General features: G+C 35.3%; 1 protein-coding gene across 1 annotated transcript in view; it reads left to right on the top strand.

Moving 5' to 3' along the window:
- Positions 1-16,461, top strand: part of PHF14 (PHD finger protein 14) — a 166,974-nt gene that overhangs the window by 33,342 nt on the left and 117,171 nt on the right. Inside the window, exons 6-13 of the mRNA XM_086614903.1 lie at positions 730-841; positions 3,087-3,224; positions 4,415-4,561; positions 8,041-8,311; positions 8,877-8,983; positions 10,456-10,551; positions 12,139-12,242; positions 13,659-13,790. Coding sequence (XP_086471029.1) covers positions 730-841; positions 3,087-3,224; positions 4,415-4,561; positions 8,041-8,311; positions 8,877-8,983; positions 10,456-10,551; positions 12,139-12,242; positions 13,659-13,790 — 1,107 coding nt within the window. The remainder of the gene's footprint in view (positions 1-729; positions 842-3,086; positions 3,225-4,414; positions 4,562-8,040; positions 8,312-8,876; positions 8,984-10,455; positions 10,552-12,138; positions 12,243-13,658; positions 13,791-16,461) is intronic.

Below are 16,461 nucleotides of genomic sequence, written 5' to 3' on the forward strand. Positions count from 1 at the left end.
TCCTAGACATTGAGGTTCAGATTCATTCAATCTCATTTTATGCCACTCAGGGCTGAAGATGTAGACATCTTACCTTCCAGTTTGTTTATGGCCAATGAAGAAGAATACAGTAACAGCCAGTTCATCTGTGTTTCAGATAGGCATTTTTGTAATACAACTCGGGTATGTTTATAACTGAAGGCAGCTCCTATCCTTGTTCTTAAAACTAGTTAGTTGTGGTGATGCTGACAGGCATAACAGTAACAGTGCAAAGTCTGACTGATGCTGTGTTGTAGATACTTCATAAGTATATGCCTAGAGCTCAGTATTACTGTGACTACCTGCATAATTTTGTTGCTCCCCTTTCTGCCGCCTGCCCCATCATGAAAGTATCTGTCTGCTTTAGCTTTATAAGTAGTACTGAAATCTTCATATATGTTTCATGTTGCATAAAAAGTGGTGTGGAGCCCCACGTGAGAGCCATCAAAACAGAAAGATGATGGTAGCCCAGCCCTTGATCCAGACAGGCGGAGCGATCCCAGTGGCTTTGAAAAGCCTTACTCTGTGGTTCAGTGTGGGAGCCACTGAATTCTAAATACGCATCTCTGCCTGCTTCTAATGTACTTTCCTTCAAACACATTTCTTCTGGCATCTCTCACTTTTACAAGGCACTTTGAAATCTGAAAATGATGAGTATAATATAGGAACAAAATGTTGATAACAGTAACCTAATTTTATCTGCTGTTTTAGGTGGGTCCATATTGTTTGTGCCCTCTATGTTCCAGGAGTGGCATTTGGAGATATTGACAAATTGCGGCCAGTAACACTTACAGAAATGAATTATTCAAAATACGGTGCCAAGGTAAGTTTAAAAGAGAGGTACTGTCAGTGAGTAGCTTCGTTTTACGTTTCTACATGTAGTAAAATAACATACATCTTCCCAACTTTATTTTTCTTGTTTATAGCAATTGCAGTGAGGTTTGGGACTAAAAACGAGATTAAATTTGTTCATGGTTGTTACACCATTGCTCTTCCCTCACTCTTTCTTTCTATTTTCCTTACCGCAGTTCTCATAATTTCTGTGGCTGTTTTCTCCCGAACTTCCTTTATTTCTTATGCATATGCTAATTACTTTCTTTTAAATTCAGTTAGTGGCAAATTGCCAAAATGTGGATGGAAAGTGAAGAAAATTTATGAGATGCGAAATGGAGAAATGGAAGGTTAAGTTGATTAAGAAAGCAACAGATGTACATTCAGTAGGAATTACTTTAGGATCTGTATGATTACAAGATAGAATGCACACAAAAAGGTTGTTGCAAAGCAGTATTTAAAAAAACCCACAACAACATGGGGCCCTCAACTTGAACAGAAAAATGGCTCTAAAATTAAAAGGGTTTTACATGTAAATATTTTCAATCCAGATGAAAAGTGATCATGCCCAAACAATACAGAAAACCATTGCAATGGGCAGAGGACAGCACTCAGTAATTTGCTGAATACTCTTTTCTGTAGCTAATGGGGACAGTGTGGAGAAGCCATGTCTGTCAGGCTGCTGTGAGGGAAGGTGGTTATACTCCTGCTGCTCTAGTGCTTCATTTGTGCATAGTCAATTTCATTTCCAGGAATGTCAGTTGTCAAGTTGAAAACTAAATGAAAACGTGGTACATTTAAAAAAAAAAAAGTATAATGTATAAAATAAATTAAAACACTTTGGATTGCTTACATGCAGCGTATCTGTATCTGGAGCCTGTTCAGCATGGGCCTGCTGAGGCATTTAGCATTGTTTAAAAATGTTTGTATAAAAAAATGTCCGAGTGAGCTCCCAAAGCCCTATGCCTGTTGTTGCAATGAATCATACTTTTTTTTTTTTTTTTTTTAATTAAATGAGTGATGTATAGGAGCAGGGCTAAGAATTTGGGTGTATTTTGTTACTGTGAGTAAGGTGAAAGCAACTGCACAGATGAGGACTCAGTACTCTTACAGAGCTGTAAGCAAACTTGCTGTATCAAGTGTGAAAGTCACAGCTTGCTTACCTAAATTTCCCCCTACAAAACCAGTTTAATATAATATTCTTTTTCACTTCATTTGTTATCTATGATGTGTTGCTGTTGCACAGCTAAAGGGTGCACTTTTAGGGTAGTGTCTGCGGTGTTTTGAGATTCTTCGGTCAATGAGTTTTCCTTGCCATTCCTTTCTGTTGTTTAACTTTCTGCATGGAGATGTTTTCTGTAGGTGATGTGCAGCTTTGCTCTGTATTCAGTGTGTGAGAGATTAAGAAATTCACGTCCAGACAGTTTTAGATCATCTTGATGTGCTGGTTAACAGCACTGCTTTAGCAGCCCGTGTTCCCTATTGCTTCCTGCTTATGCGATCACCACTCTAGTCTGTGGGCACAGCTGTTTGGTATGAATTTGTGTTGAAACAGACTGAGGAACTGATCTGGCTGAAAAATAAGCTTGATTTTTTTTATTTTTTTATTTTTTTCCTCCAGGTCACAAACACCTGTGCCTAGAATGCATGTAGCTGAAGCCATAGTGCAGTGTTTAAGTGAATCACAAGTTTCCTTATTGATATTTTTGATTCTTGAATATTTTTTTCTGTGTTGGCACACATTTGCTCCTCAGTCATTGTGTGTCAAAGAACGTCTATGTAATTATCTATGGTTTTCAGTCATCCAGAGCACTGCTCTTTTTTTGTTGTTTGTCGTCTGAACTTGTTGAACAATAGAACGTTTGCTAAGCAGTAATGCTGTTTTATGATACCATACTTATATAATTAATTACACATGAATTGTTTGGGAGGTATTTAGTTGTTGCTCTGAAGAGGAATACAAAACAAGGAAGCTCATCTAAATTATACTCATCCAGCATGCTATTTCGGTTATTTAAGCATTTTTCCATTGCTTGTTGAAAATGAAATCTGTAGTGGTGGTTGGGAAGGGCTGAAGTTTTAAAGTAGTGTCAACTGTCAGCAGCATACTTGGTTTCTGTACCACACATGAGTAAATCTACCTATTCAGTTTTCGTATGTAAGATGTAAGTTATCAAACATTAGGCAAAACACACCTGAAATATTTACTGTGGCGTTTTCCACTCTTCTTTATAAAGGAATGCAGTTTTTGCGAAGATCCTCGTTTTGCCAGAACTGGTGTATGCATTAGTTGTGATGCTGGGATGTGCAGAGCTTATTTCCATGTGACCTGCGCTCAGAAGGAAGGCCTCCTCTCAGAAGCAGCAGCAGAAGAGGTAGCTATGGAAAGAGTAGAATAAAAGAGTTGTATGGAAAGCTTGTGAACACATCCTGAAATTATGCCTTTTTGCTCACTAACTCTTGCAAAGTTTTTGTAAATCGGTAGCAAGTCACAGGCTGAGTAAAGGGACTGTCCAGGAAGGGCTCTTAGTTCACCAAATTGTCCAACTCAGCAGTACCTTTTGAAATGGCGTGGAAAAAGGGATGGAGAAGGTTAATTACAATGCCTTTTCACCTTAAAATTTTCTTACATGTTTTCTGTAACCAAAATATTTTTAGTCAAGGCCTCACATAATCTAATTTTAGGGTGCTGCTAATTTTTGGAATTAAGTTGTCACACACTGTGAAAATGTAAATCAAAGTAAAATTTGTTTGTAAGGAAAGCCCGTGTAGATTTTGTTGGTCTCTGTTTTATAGGTGGAGTAAAGGAAAATTTGATAGGCATATTTTTATTACTTTATGAAGGAAGACTGCTTTAAGTTCATCTTCTTAGTGTATAGATTTATGATAATGTTTCTACAGTTTTGAAAATACACTGGCAATGAAGTATACTTCTCAAACCATATCTCCTCGTGGCTCAGATATTTGTAGTCTGCTTGCAAAGTTTGCAAGTGCTAAAAGTTACTATAAACCTACAGCCATGATAATGTGCAGATCTGATGGAGCAAAGAATGAAAAATGAGAAAAAAGAAATCATCTGAGATACGACAAATCATGTGGGGTCGAGCTGCCAAAAGCATTTGAAAAATCATTTGAGAAAACCAAATATATTGCCTTTTGTATTATTCAGAATTATTAATCCCTAGTAGGATATAATGCAAAAGGTAAACAGTGAAGCAACAGGAAGTTAACAATACATATTATATATTAAATGGATTTGTATTTAGGAATTTCTTCTGCTATTTCTTCTGGGAATGAGAAAACAGAGATTGAACAGTAGAGAGTTAAGTAGTTAATGTATTTAAAAACGTTTAGGGTCATGCAATGAAAACAATGAAAGACCACTTTATATTGTAAATTACATCAACATGACAAAATTCATTTAGAAACGTACATACTAGTTTATAAAAACATGTCTGTTAGAACATGTGAACTGATTGCCAGAATGTTTATGCTGTTCAGAGCCTTTTGGCCTTGTATGTCTTACTTTATTTTCATTCCTTCCCCTTTGTTTTCTCTGAAACAGGATATAGCTGACCCTTTTTTTGCTTATTGTAAACAGCATGCGGACAGGTTAGACAGAAAATGGAAGCGGAAGAACTACTTGGCATTACAGTCTTACTGTAAAATGTCCTTGCAGGAAAGAGAAAAACAACTTTCACCAGAAGCTCAGGTATTGTATTAATGAGATGAACGTGTCTGTGTTAATCATCCGTGTTAAACAAGAAAGAAATGAAGAGAATGGGAAACTGTTATTATAGTAAGAAATGAAATGTGAGAAATGTGGTCATTTAACAAAGCAGTGAATTATTTGTAGGTTTTGGTGTCTAAGAACAATTCTCACTAAACTTATTATCAAATAGGGATATCTATGCATGTCTGAATTGAAAAATCTTGTTTTGTTTTGTGGCAAAAAGTTGGTAATTACATTTCCATTTCAATTACATTTAATGTTTTTTTCAAGATTCTTAACAACAAAAAAGAAGACAGCCAGACAAGAAATTAAGCATATTTCTACATCCAAGTTCAGTAAAAATCCACTTTTTTCTCTTAGTAATATCTTGAACTTGGCAGAAGAGTTTAGCTTGCCTAAAGGTTTTTCATGTTAGATCTCTTTTCAGTTTTTGTAGACCCAAGTAGAATTCTCTGTACTTGTTTTTTTTCATAGTAAAGACTTTGTAGAAAAGAAAATTATGTAGGTACAGAAACCGAGTCTGCTGCTGAGTGGGAGTTGTTTGAAAATCTTAGGCAAAGTCTGTATCCTTGGCTAGTGACAGATCCATGTAAAACTATTAGTTACTGCATAAGCTCGACTGATAAATGTCCTGTTGATATTGTTTTAATTCTTCTGAGGGAATGTGTGTACTTTGCTATATTTTAGTGTGTGTGCTTTATTGAGGAATCTGTAGCATACTTTGCTTTTCCTGCCTAATTTGTTGCAAAAAGTAGCAGATGTAAATAATGGAAGGCAGTTATGGGAGAGGGAGAACTGCTTTTTTTTTCTGCAGGGAGAACTGTAGTGTAATGATGAAAAAATAAATCTTCATATCATCAAACTTTTAATTTAAAAAATCATACCTTTCTTGTTCTTCAAAGACCTTTGAATATGAGAAAAGAATATTAATTTAAAATGACCTGTGCATTTGTGAATGAATATGAGCAAACTCTATGAGAGAAGAATTTTGAATGAAGTAGTTGCATGGGGTATGTATTGAGCGTCATGTAGCTTGATATAAAACTGGTTACGTAATTCTTTCTGAACACACTCAGCTCTCAATTGTGAGAAATGCACTTACGTAGTGGAGAAATCACAATATATGAATACTACCTAACATAATGGTAAGTGCTGGTTGTGCAAAATCAATTTGAGTTCAACAGGACTTATTAGCTTTGTTTTCAGGCATTTGTTAAGTGATGCTGATAAGTTCCCAGCATTTCCCTCTCTTATTCCTCTTTCCCCCAAACCAAGACCCTGCAGACTTTTTAATCTAAATTATTTGGATTAAATGTTTAGAAGCTGAAGGATCGAATGCTGAAAACTGCAGGTGGAGTTACTTGACATGGTGTCATGGGCATCTTAATACAAATTGATGACTTGCATATGTTTTGTAAAACCACTTGATTTCACTATTGATGGCTCTGGTGTTGTATGAATTTGCATTAGTATTGTGTGTGTGCCTGAGTTTACATGGATGGAAAGAGGTTGGGTGCTTGAAAAATACTTTTCTGTGTCCAGGTGTATGTATTGGGATTTTTACGAAATAATTGAGTGGTTTCTGTGCCTTTTTAGAAATACAGAACTATACAGGGTACTTAATATATACTAGAAATGTCTGACTGGGGAATTAACACAAAATGCATATAAATTCTCCTCTTACCTTACTATATGTTGTCTGCATGAGGAAGTTAAAATCCCACTAGTAAATTCAACCATCTTTGTTAAATAAGAATTTTATCTGAGAAATAAGAATCTTGAGACAGCTTAGTCTGGAAAAAAACGTTAAGAAATATATATATATATAGTATATGTATGTACATACAGAAGCTGACATCCAAGGGAGTTTGTAGGCTTAAGTAAGGTTTACAAACATTGAACTAACATAAATAATTATGCAGTTGTACAAATAATTTATCTGGTACTGTGAAAGTGGGTTTTTGAGGCACACTTTTGAAGGAGAAAAAATGGATATTTGGTGATTTCTAGCCCAGACTGGAATAACTGACCCGATGGTCTGGCAAGTCCTATGGCCCAAGAAAGTAATTCCTCTAAAGAATATAGTTTATAAAGTTGTCTAGGACTGTTATGGATTGTTGGATGATGTTCTACATTGAAATACCTTTTTTATATCAATAAAAGAAATGTGCATTCCTTATGTGAAGCATATACTTGGGTTCAGGATTCCATTTAGACATTAGTCATTTTAATCTGTCATCTATTTCTGGAATAAAGCTCTGAGTGTACAGTTCTGTGACATCTTAAATGACCCCAGGGATTTCAGAACTATGTAATCAGTGAAGAAGTGTCTTAGCTGTGGAAGCTATAAACCATCCTTGGTCCTTCCAGTGGAGAATAAAGCGAGGCGGTGGCTGTAGGTCGATCTGTTACGTGCTGCTGTGGGTCCAAGAAAAAAGCCCTTGGAGTCAGAGCTGGCCTGCAAGCCACATTTGCTGTGTTTCTTGGTCATTAATGTTCAAGACCTAGTAAAGTAACGTGTTAAACTGTCTGTAATATTACCTTCAGCAGTGCTATTTGTAATCAGAGATGTTCCTTAACCATAGCGTGTACATATACGCACAGTTTTGCTTTTGTCTCAGGAGTATCTCATACCATATGGTGGGGCAGTTGGATTAGTTTAGTTTCTTCTTTCTGCAGGCAAGTAAACAACTTCTAATGGATAGTCAGCTGGAGTTGTGCCTCTGAAGGTTTGTATGTTGATGTCATTTTCTGCTAGAGTTGCCGCTACATAGAGTTCCCGTAAGACACTGTTTTCCAACTGTCAGTAACAACTTGATCTTCCGAGGTTGATCTCCCAGATGGTCAAAAATATACAAATGTCATCAACAATATATATTGTGAGCTTCTCTTGCCTATTTCACTTCTGTTTGAGTTGTGGTTTTGGCACATTATAATCAGCTAGTCTAACATTTATAAGGAGATACAGCCTTGAGAAAGGAGTTTGTACGAAAGGATGTCAAATATGGCAAAAATGCTGTTCGTCAACTTTTATTGCTCATGTAGATAACAATTTAAAGTGTATCTAAATGTATTTTTGGTAGGTCAGCCAAGGCTTTTCCCAATAGTGAGTTTTCACAGTCCCATCAAATTGTCTTTATTAGAAGGGATTGTCTGAATGCCAGCAATCATTTCTGTTACTTTCATTGGTGGGTGAATCTCATCAAGAAACCTGCGAATGCCTCCAAAACCTAGTGAAAGGATAATGTTATTTGTGTATGTGTTTTAAGTAAAATCAAACGTCTGAATCAGTGGCTGTTTCTTGAGTTGTAGTGTTCTGGAACGAAAAAAAAGCATTGATTAGATCGTGCAGTTCTTAAAATGCAAATAAATTGCGGATATGTTCCAAAAGGGTATAACTCAAAACCAATTTTGAATTGTTTCCTTCTATTTTTAATTTATGGAATTCTTTATCCCAGGCTCGAATCAATGCCAGGCTACAGCAGTATCGTGCCAAGGCGGAGCTGGCCCGCACCACCAGACCTCAGGCCTGGGTTCCCAGGGAGAAGCTACCACGACCACTTACTAGCAGTGCTTCAGCTATACGTAAGCTTATGCGCAAAGCTGAGTTAATGGGAATAAGTACAGACATTTTTCCAGTGGATACTTCAGATACTAGTTCCAGTGTTGATGGAAGACGAAAACATAAACAGCCAGCTCTCACTGCTGATTTTGTGAATTATTACCTTGGTAAGAATGAAAATTGCGTATTTTTCTCAATGAAAACTTGTCACTTTGCTGTTTCTGTACTGTGCTGATTCATTGGCTTTTTATTTTACTTGTATTTCTTTCTTATTAATAGATAAATATGAATTAGGACTTCATTCTAGATCAGATACATTGTTGCTTGGTGTCTGTATTTACACAGAAAGTTAATGATATTTTAAAAAGACATTTCGGAAAAGAAGAAAACAAGGCAAGGTCTTTGTTAAGAAGGGAGTGGCAGCTTAGGTACCTTTGGTGTAGTTTTTCTCTCATGTTTTCCTTCCTTTCTGTATGGAATGGTGTGATTTTATCTTTGGGACTGTTCACTAGATGACTGATCAAAGCTCACCATTTAAATAACTACTAGTTATGCAGCAGAACGTAAATGTTATGACTGTTCATTCTACTCGGTCTGTAATAAACCTATAGGCTATAGTTTTTTGTGGATTTGTGTTACGGTTTTATGCTTTTCATTGCTTCACTTTTTTCAGTGCATAAAACTTGAAAATATAGCCAAGGATAGAAAATAATGCAATTTTCTTTTAAATAGAGAGAAATATGCGCATGATTCAAATCCAGGAGAATATGGCTGAACAAAAGAATATCAAGGATAAATTAGAAAATGAGCAAGAAAAGCTTCATGTGGAGTATAATAAGGTGAAGAAAAAATGATAATAAAATATACTGATTTAGTATTGCTGCTCTTAACTTCAATAGCATTTTGCTTTCCAAACAAAGTGACTTAGAAAGATAAAAATCATTTTTTTTTAAAGTAATATTTAAAAATACATTTCTTCTTCCGAAAATATTCTGTGGTCCGTCCCACCCATGCAAGCAGAATCAGCTTCTAAAATGTCATATGTTGGCTGGGTGCGAGTCCTTTAACAGACCCCCACTGAGAGCTCCCGTAACAAATTGCACATGGACGGACAGGTCCCTCATGAGTGAACTGTGTCTTAAGGCCCTTCTTTTTTTCATTATTTGTATGCATTTCATTTGAGACTTTGAGACAACAGAGTTTGACTCCTCTCTGTCTGTGTTTTTTTGTTTTGTTAACCTGCTTGATTCTCTGCTTGGAACCCTACTTGATAATTGGAAATCTAGGGTTGTTGGAGCGTTATTTATTTATGTCAACTCCAACTCCACTTCTGTTCATCCTAGATTTAATGACTTGACTAATTTATCAGGCTGGAATAATCAATATTCGCACATCCATAATATTCTCTCAGTGTTTTCTTTGAGTGTAGGAAATTTGGGACCCATAAATGATGGCATTGCTCCTCCAAAACGTTGCTAATGTAATTTTTTATTAACTCATCATCATGGTTAAAAAAACATTTTGTGTTTTAGTTGCATTTTTACTGAATAATTACTATTTTATTTTAATCTTTAAATATTTTGAAATAAGATATAGAAATACTGTGTCTTTTGTGATAGATGACATGCTGCAATTCTTCCTGAATTCAGCGACCTATCACGTGTTGGTTAGTGATGACAAAAAAAATACTGTTGCTATTATTTCTTAAACTGTTGGGTGCATGTTTTAAATGAGAATATATGGAAGTGAAGCAGCAGGTCCTTGTGAGATACCTAAAGATGATTAAGAGGAAGGAGATTGTGTGTGGCGGTCTTTTAACCAAATTAATGGTTTGTATATGCTGTGTGGTAACAAACAGTTACTTCCAGAATAAAAAAACCCCTTTTTTTTCTGGTTGCATCATTTCATCAATCGTATCTCTGTCTGTGAGACTGAGTGAATGTTCTTTGTTAAGGCAATATAGAGCTTTAATTTGTTTATGTAGTTACTTGTTATAATCTTGCTGCTTAACAAGTGTGTACAAGACATACAAGATATTGGTGTATTTTAGTTGCTTTCTAATTGACTTTATGAGACCGTATTTTCATGCTGAAATGCTGCAGATCTTCTTTACAAAACATGTGGCTGCCCAGGTTTTCATCTTAATTCCGTTAGGTTGCTGAATGATCACATTGGTTTCGCTATGACGTGAGTTCCATTGTTTTTTAATCCCACAATAAAGCAATGCACACTAGATAAGTAAGAGGTTGAATAAATTTTATTAAAAATCTCTTAATTGATTTTCACTCGTGTTGATTTTTTTTTTTTTCAGCTGTGTGAGTCCTTGGAAGAGCTACAAAATATGAATGGAAAACTGAGAAATGAAGGGCAAGGCATTTGGGCTCTACTGGGTAGAATTATTGGACAGGTTGGTTGGGTTTTTTTTTCTCTCCTTTTTATAGTTTGTAGGCCGACCTGATTTTCCATCAGTAGGCCATTTTGTTTATGTCTGTCACTTCTATGGCCGAATAAATTGATTTGATCAGACCTAGGCTTTACTCTGGGGATAATGTTTCCTGATTGAAATATCTAGACTTCTGCAAACCGCCTACTGGGAACCTGTAGCTTAATTTTGTTGTTGTAATAGCGATCTTGTTTGCAGAATTCTTTCATTTGACGTAACTGATTGACCTGTCATTTGTGATGAAGCTTAATGTGAAGCATGAGTTAATCCTACTTTTTTTTGTCTCCACATTGTCTTTAGTTAACTGTAGGCTTCAAATGATATGGTAACTCTTCATGGCTTTTATAAGATGCAAATCTTTAAAACTGCAGTATGTATGTGATGGTTTTTAACTGGACAGAGCAGAATATTTTGGTCAAATGGATATAAATATCTAGGAGAAAAAGAAGATTTGGATTACTTCCTGTTGCCAGCAATTGTCTTTGTTCTCATTGATACACACGGAGAACAGAGAGGAGTATGGATTCTTGCTGCGTTTTGATACATTTTTTTATGTCAAAGGTATTAAATGGAAATGATCATTTTAGATGTTTGACAGACACTGAAATTATTTCCAATTAATGATTTTAAGGAAGACTGCAGAAACTGTTTGTTGTGAAAATGCAGACATTAGGTCACAATTTTATCATACCCTTTGATACTGCCGAGTTTGTGTTGCTGTTCAGAAAATGAAGCTTGCCCTTTTTTTATGCAGTAGTAGTTCTTAAAGTATGCTAGCTTCTTCTGGTTCTATTTGTCTGCCTATCTTTTCCACTTGTGAACAATTCTCATATAGCATATCTCTTGAATCAAGATTATTTTTTTAGCCTACTTTTTAAGATGGCTTTGAGTAAGTATTCGCCAATATAGTTCCTAGTGCAAATGTTGCTAAATTAAAAAAAAAAAAAAAAAAAAAAAAGTTAAGTAGAACTCATTTGCACAGCTTGCATGACTTTTTTTTTTTCCAGTTGGTTGAACAGATGCAGACCCACGGGGCTGCTGAGAAATGACTTTGATAGATGGTTGCTGTCTGAGAAGCTAGCATACGGCAGATTAGTAAAAACCCGAAGAGAATCTCATCTGCTTTGTGGAGGGTTTGGTCCAATAAGATAATTTTTCTAATTAACCTATCGAGCACCAATGTAGCAGGGATGTTGGGGAAAATAAACTGCCTCAGTATTCTTCTGTCAGTTTCGTGAATTTGCCTTCGCTTGTTTCAGCTGCCTAGACAAATGCATCCAAGTCCATCCCCCTATTTGAGGTTTGAAAAATTTTAAAAGCTAGTGTTTCAATATGTTTATTTATTGAATTGAAAAAAAATTATTGAGTATAATATTACTTTATCCCAGTATGATTTTTTTAATGTAAACATCTGTAGTTGCTCTTGTCTGCAAAATAGCTAAGCAATTTCCCACTCATAATTTGAGTCATATTCTTCATGCATCGAGAATGGAGTAGTGTTCTCTAAAAGTCTCAAGACTCATGTATACTGCATTTGTTCAAATCCAATAGAAATTGAACATACCAGCAATTTTACGTGCTCCGAAGGAAAGAAAACCAAGTAAAAAAGAAGGAGGAACGCAAAAGACATCTACGCTTCCGGCTGTACTTTATAGGCAAGTAATGATGTCTTGACAAAAGTGTTAAGAGAAAATTGTTCTTTTTGGTTTTGATTAACAAAACACTACAGAGTTGTCTATATGCTTTGCTTACTTCTGAATGCTAAGATGAATAGCAGTCAGTTCTTCACCTTAGCACACATCAGTAAGGTATGGAGTTATTTTTTCTGATTTGACAGCAGTGCTTTAAGGCTAAAGATAACTTTTCAGCTGAGTCCTTAGTCTCTGAGATGTGAAAATTTTTAACTGGACATCTTGTCTTATGAATGCAATAATTTGTTGATGATTTTGCGAACAGTGCTGCTGATGTTTAGTCACAGTGGCTGGATGCATAAAACACATTTCATATAGGAATTTTTACTTTTTACTCATGAGTTGTCAAATGCTTTGGGATATCTTGTAGTTTAAATTTCTCTGCTTGAAGTTCTATTAATTCCCAAGAAAATAAAATGCATTCACTTACTCTGTCATTAGTCCATCTTTTCCCCTCTTCTGTAAGTTGTGAAGATACTTGACTCAATTTTAACTAAGCCTGACAGTGGAACATATACTAGGATCCCAGAGCACGACTGTGCAAAATATGCATATTGTCTTGTATGTTCTTCTCTTGCCACCAGCTGAGAAGTGGCAGGGTCTGTCGCTTATCTAGAGAGCAGCAGCCAGGCCTCCAGCCACAGCAAGTGGGCAGTATCTTGCCCAGCTAGCAGGCTAAATGAAGAAGATGGGTTACATAAGCAAAAGTTAATTCTAGTGCTGTGAGAAGTGGAAATCTTGAGAACATGGCAGTTGGTTGAGGATTAGACGTAGACACAAACAAATAATAGGAGTCATGCTTTACTAGTTTTGTTTCATTCATAGAAGCTCTTTGCAGTCATTTAGTTCCTCCCATTTTATAACAGCATCATGAACACCTGATCTTTTTGAAATAACTAAAATTTCAATTCCAGTAAAATAATAATAATAGAAAGGAAATGTAATTTCTTATGAGTTGATACATTGCTCAACTTAACAGCAGCACAGACCTATTTCAAGGTGCTTGCCTTATTAAAATAAGCGTATGATTGTTAAGGCTGATAAGTAACTTTCTATTTAAACGTTTGGATGGCACAGGTAATATTTTTTCCACTTGCCACTGGTACATTTTGTTGAAGTATCAAGTGATTACTTACTGGTTAGAAGTCCTCAAAAAATTAAATTGAAAGCCATTTTATTGTCAAGTTAAATCTATTAGGTGCCTTTTATGCCTTACTGTGTATAGGTAGAAGCTCCTTAAAATGTAATTATGCACATTATACCTTCAAATTGAAGTTGCCATATGTTGGTATTGAAACTGGGGAACGTGCTGGGATGTATCGTTTATTCTTTATGATTTCAAATGTAATTATAATGCTTTTCTGCTACCTACATTAAAAGTTGTGGAATTTGCAAGAAGAACCATGATCAACACCTACTGCTACTGTGTGATACCTGTAAACTCCATTATCATCTTGGTTGCCTCGATCCACCTCTTACAAGGATGCCAAGGAAGACCAAAAACAGTTACTGGTAAGAATGCAGTTGATGTGTTGTCTTGTGCTACCTCTGTACTTAAAGCAGGACATAAATGTGAATACACTTGCAAATCTAAGTGTTTTAGACATTTCTACAATGCAGACTGAACTGAATTATCTAATTTTCGGGTTATTGGCAGTGATATTTAAAGTTTAAAAAAAAAGTTGTACAGATTTTCTCATTACTAGCCATTGTGTAGAAATAGATTATAGCTTTAATTTGCTTAGCTTTTGAGTTAATTTGTGATTATTAGTGCTGCTAAATAATAATGATAGGAAACTATTGAGTGCCTTCAGGAAATGAAAGACGTGGTCTTCTGTTTATTGTAGGGCCCAGATATGCAACTCCGTCCAGATCCTTAGGAAAATCCTTGTTAATACTTAAAAATAAACTTGTAAGTACTAGATCAGTTGATTGCAATATGGGAAATCAGTTTGGTTTACTGATAACTCAAATCTGTAATGGCAGAAGCATATGCATAACTGTATTTAACTGCAGTTATGTTTCTGTTAATTAAAATTCTTTTCGTGCCAGTGGAGCAGGACGAAATCTAAGTGATACAATAGAGAACTGGTAACGTGGTAAAGGTGCTGATTTGCAAACTGTCATAAAATTAGCGTGCTGCTGTGTTGTGTTAGTGTTCTGCGTGTTTCTAAACTGCTCTGCAATGTGTTAGAAGCAGTTATTCAGAAGCAGTTTTTGTCTGGCAAGAAGTTAGTGTACAGCATCTCCAGGAATCATCGTCACCTTGTCTGAACATTAAGATACCCAATGAGAATAGTATAAGAATTCCTTCTAAAAATACAGTAAAATTATTTTAACAAAAAAACCCCTTGGTTTCTCTTTTTCTTCATATGTCTCTTAATTTTTATTTTATTTTTTAAAAACTTCCACAACACATTTACTTAAGTCACGTTTTTAGATATTTTTGATGATTGTGTGCGGAGCAAGATGGCCGGTACATGAAATGGAAGGTCTCTCTCTTTTTTTTCTTTTTCTTTTTTTTAATATCTTAACAGGACAAAACCTGGATTTACTCCAGCTAATTTAGTTAGTAAATTAATCGAGATCTCCTTTAAAAGCCGAAAATCTCAGAAAGGCTTTCAGCATCGCTAATAGTTTCTGCACTTAATTTTTCTTTAATTGTTTCATGTAGTCTGTGATTTTGGACTTTTCATCATTTCAAGGCCATTTGAGCTCTTTGGACAAATTTACCAAGTAGTTACGTTACATGGAAGCATTTTTTTTTTTAATTTTTTTGGTAGCTTCTGCATTTGCACAGGAGGTTCTTGATTTTTGTTCTGCTCTTTAACCACATTGAAAAGGCTCACTAAAAGCCGTCAGCCCAAAAGATGTAAGACTACAATTCGCAGTAGGTGTTAAAGGGAGAATAGGTCAGGTTAGGTAGTAAAATGCTTTTATTTCAAAGCTATCTCTTATCTTTGTTGTGAGTTTCATGCTTCAATTCTATCTCAGATCACAAACTTAGCTTTTACTTTAATTAGCTAAGGCATATTCTGGAGTGTGAGATTATAGCAGACAAATTGAGCTGTATTGATTACATTCTTTTCATCATTGGACATGCCTTTATGTATTCTTTTCAGGATCAGTGGAGAAGATATAGAACAGATCCTTAATCTAAGCTTGAGTTCAGCAGGTTTTTTCCCCCCTGCTGTTTTGAATACAATTTTGATCTTTTGATTAAGCTCTGAAGAAAAGTGTGATTTTTTTTTTTTTTTTTTTTTTTTTTTTTATACAGGGACCATGTACTCTTCAGGTATTTGTACAAGATATAACGGGAACTTATGCAAAAAGATAAAGAAAGAAAATGGGTATAGTGGGAAATCGCTTGAAAGGGTAGGCAGGTTGAAAGGCTTTAAATAAAGTAGTTAAAAATGTTGACCTTAGTCCTCTTTTAAAATAGTAAGCAGGAAACAGTTAAAAAATAATTGTTTCTTAATTTTTACTTTCTATTCCATTGTCACTGCTAATCGTTTGCTCATAATTGCCAACTTGAGCCTTTGCAAAAGGTTTGATGATTAGATACTTTATCAATACATATTTATTTAAACATCGTGTAGTTTAGCATGAGTTTATTCCATATACTTCATATTTTATACTATCTTTGAGGATGTCAAATCTGTGTGATGCTACGTAGATTAGTTAACAGTTATACTTTTTGTCCGTTTCATGCTCAGCATTTAATAGATATGTAAATTACAATATACAAAAAGTTTGGAAATTGTTTAAACCCACTAAGAAAAAAAAATCTCTTTTTTATATTTAAAAGCTAATTTGTTAGCACAAGTTATCTCAATGTTTCTAAATATTAAATGGAAGTAATGATCTGAGTCTCAGTGAAATCATAGAAACTGAGTTTAGACCTGGTGAGCACCAGTGTCTCACAGCTTATTAGAAACTGGTTTCAAGCACTTAATGCTAAGAATTTCCTCTGTTCAGAAGCCTGTCAGTTTTCTCCAAGATAACATTTATACATCTTGAATGGTTTAGAAAGAAATTGTTTGTAACGTAGTAAGTTCAAAGCCTATCCTCATTTCAAATGGATTTATTTTGAGAAGAGCATAACAACTATTTTACATAAAAAACATGAAAGCATTAATTTCTGTCTTTTTTGATGTGCTGCTTTCAAAGTGGACCGGCAGTT

The sequence above is a fragment of the Tauraco erythrolophus genome, chromosome 7 (genome assembly GCF_009769465.1).
Source record: "Tauraco erythrolophus isolate bTauEry1 chromosome 7, bTauEry1.pri, whole genome shotgun sequence".
Classification (NCBI taxonomy): Eukaryota; Metazoa; Chordata; class Aves; order Musophagiformes; family Musophagidae; genus Tauraco; species Tauraco erythrolophus.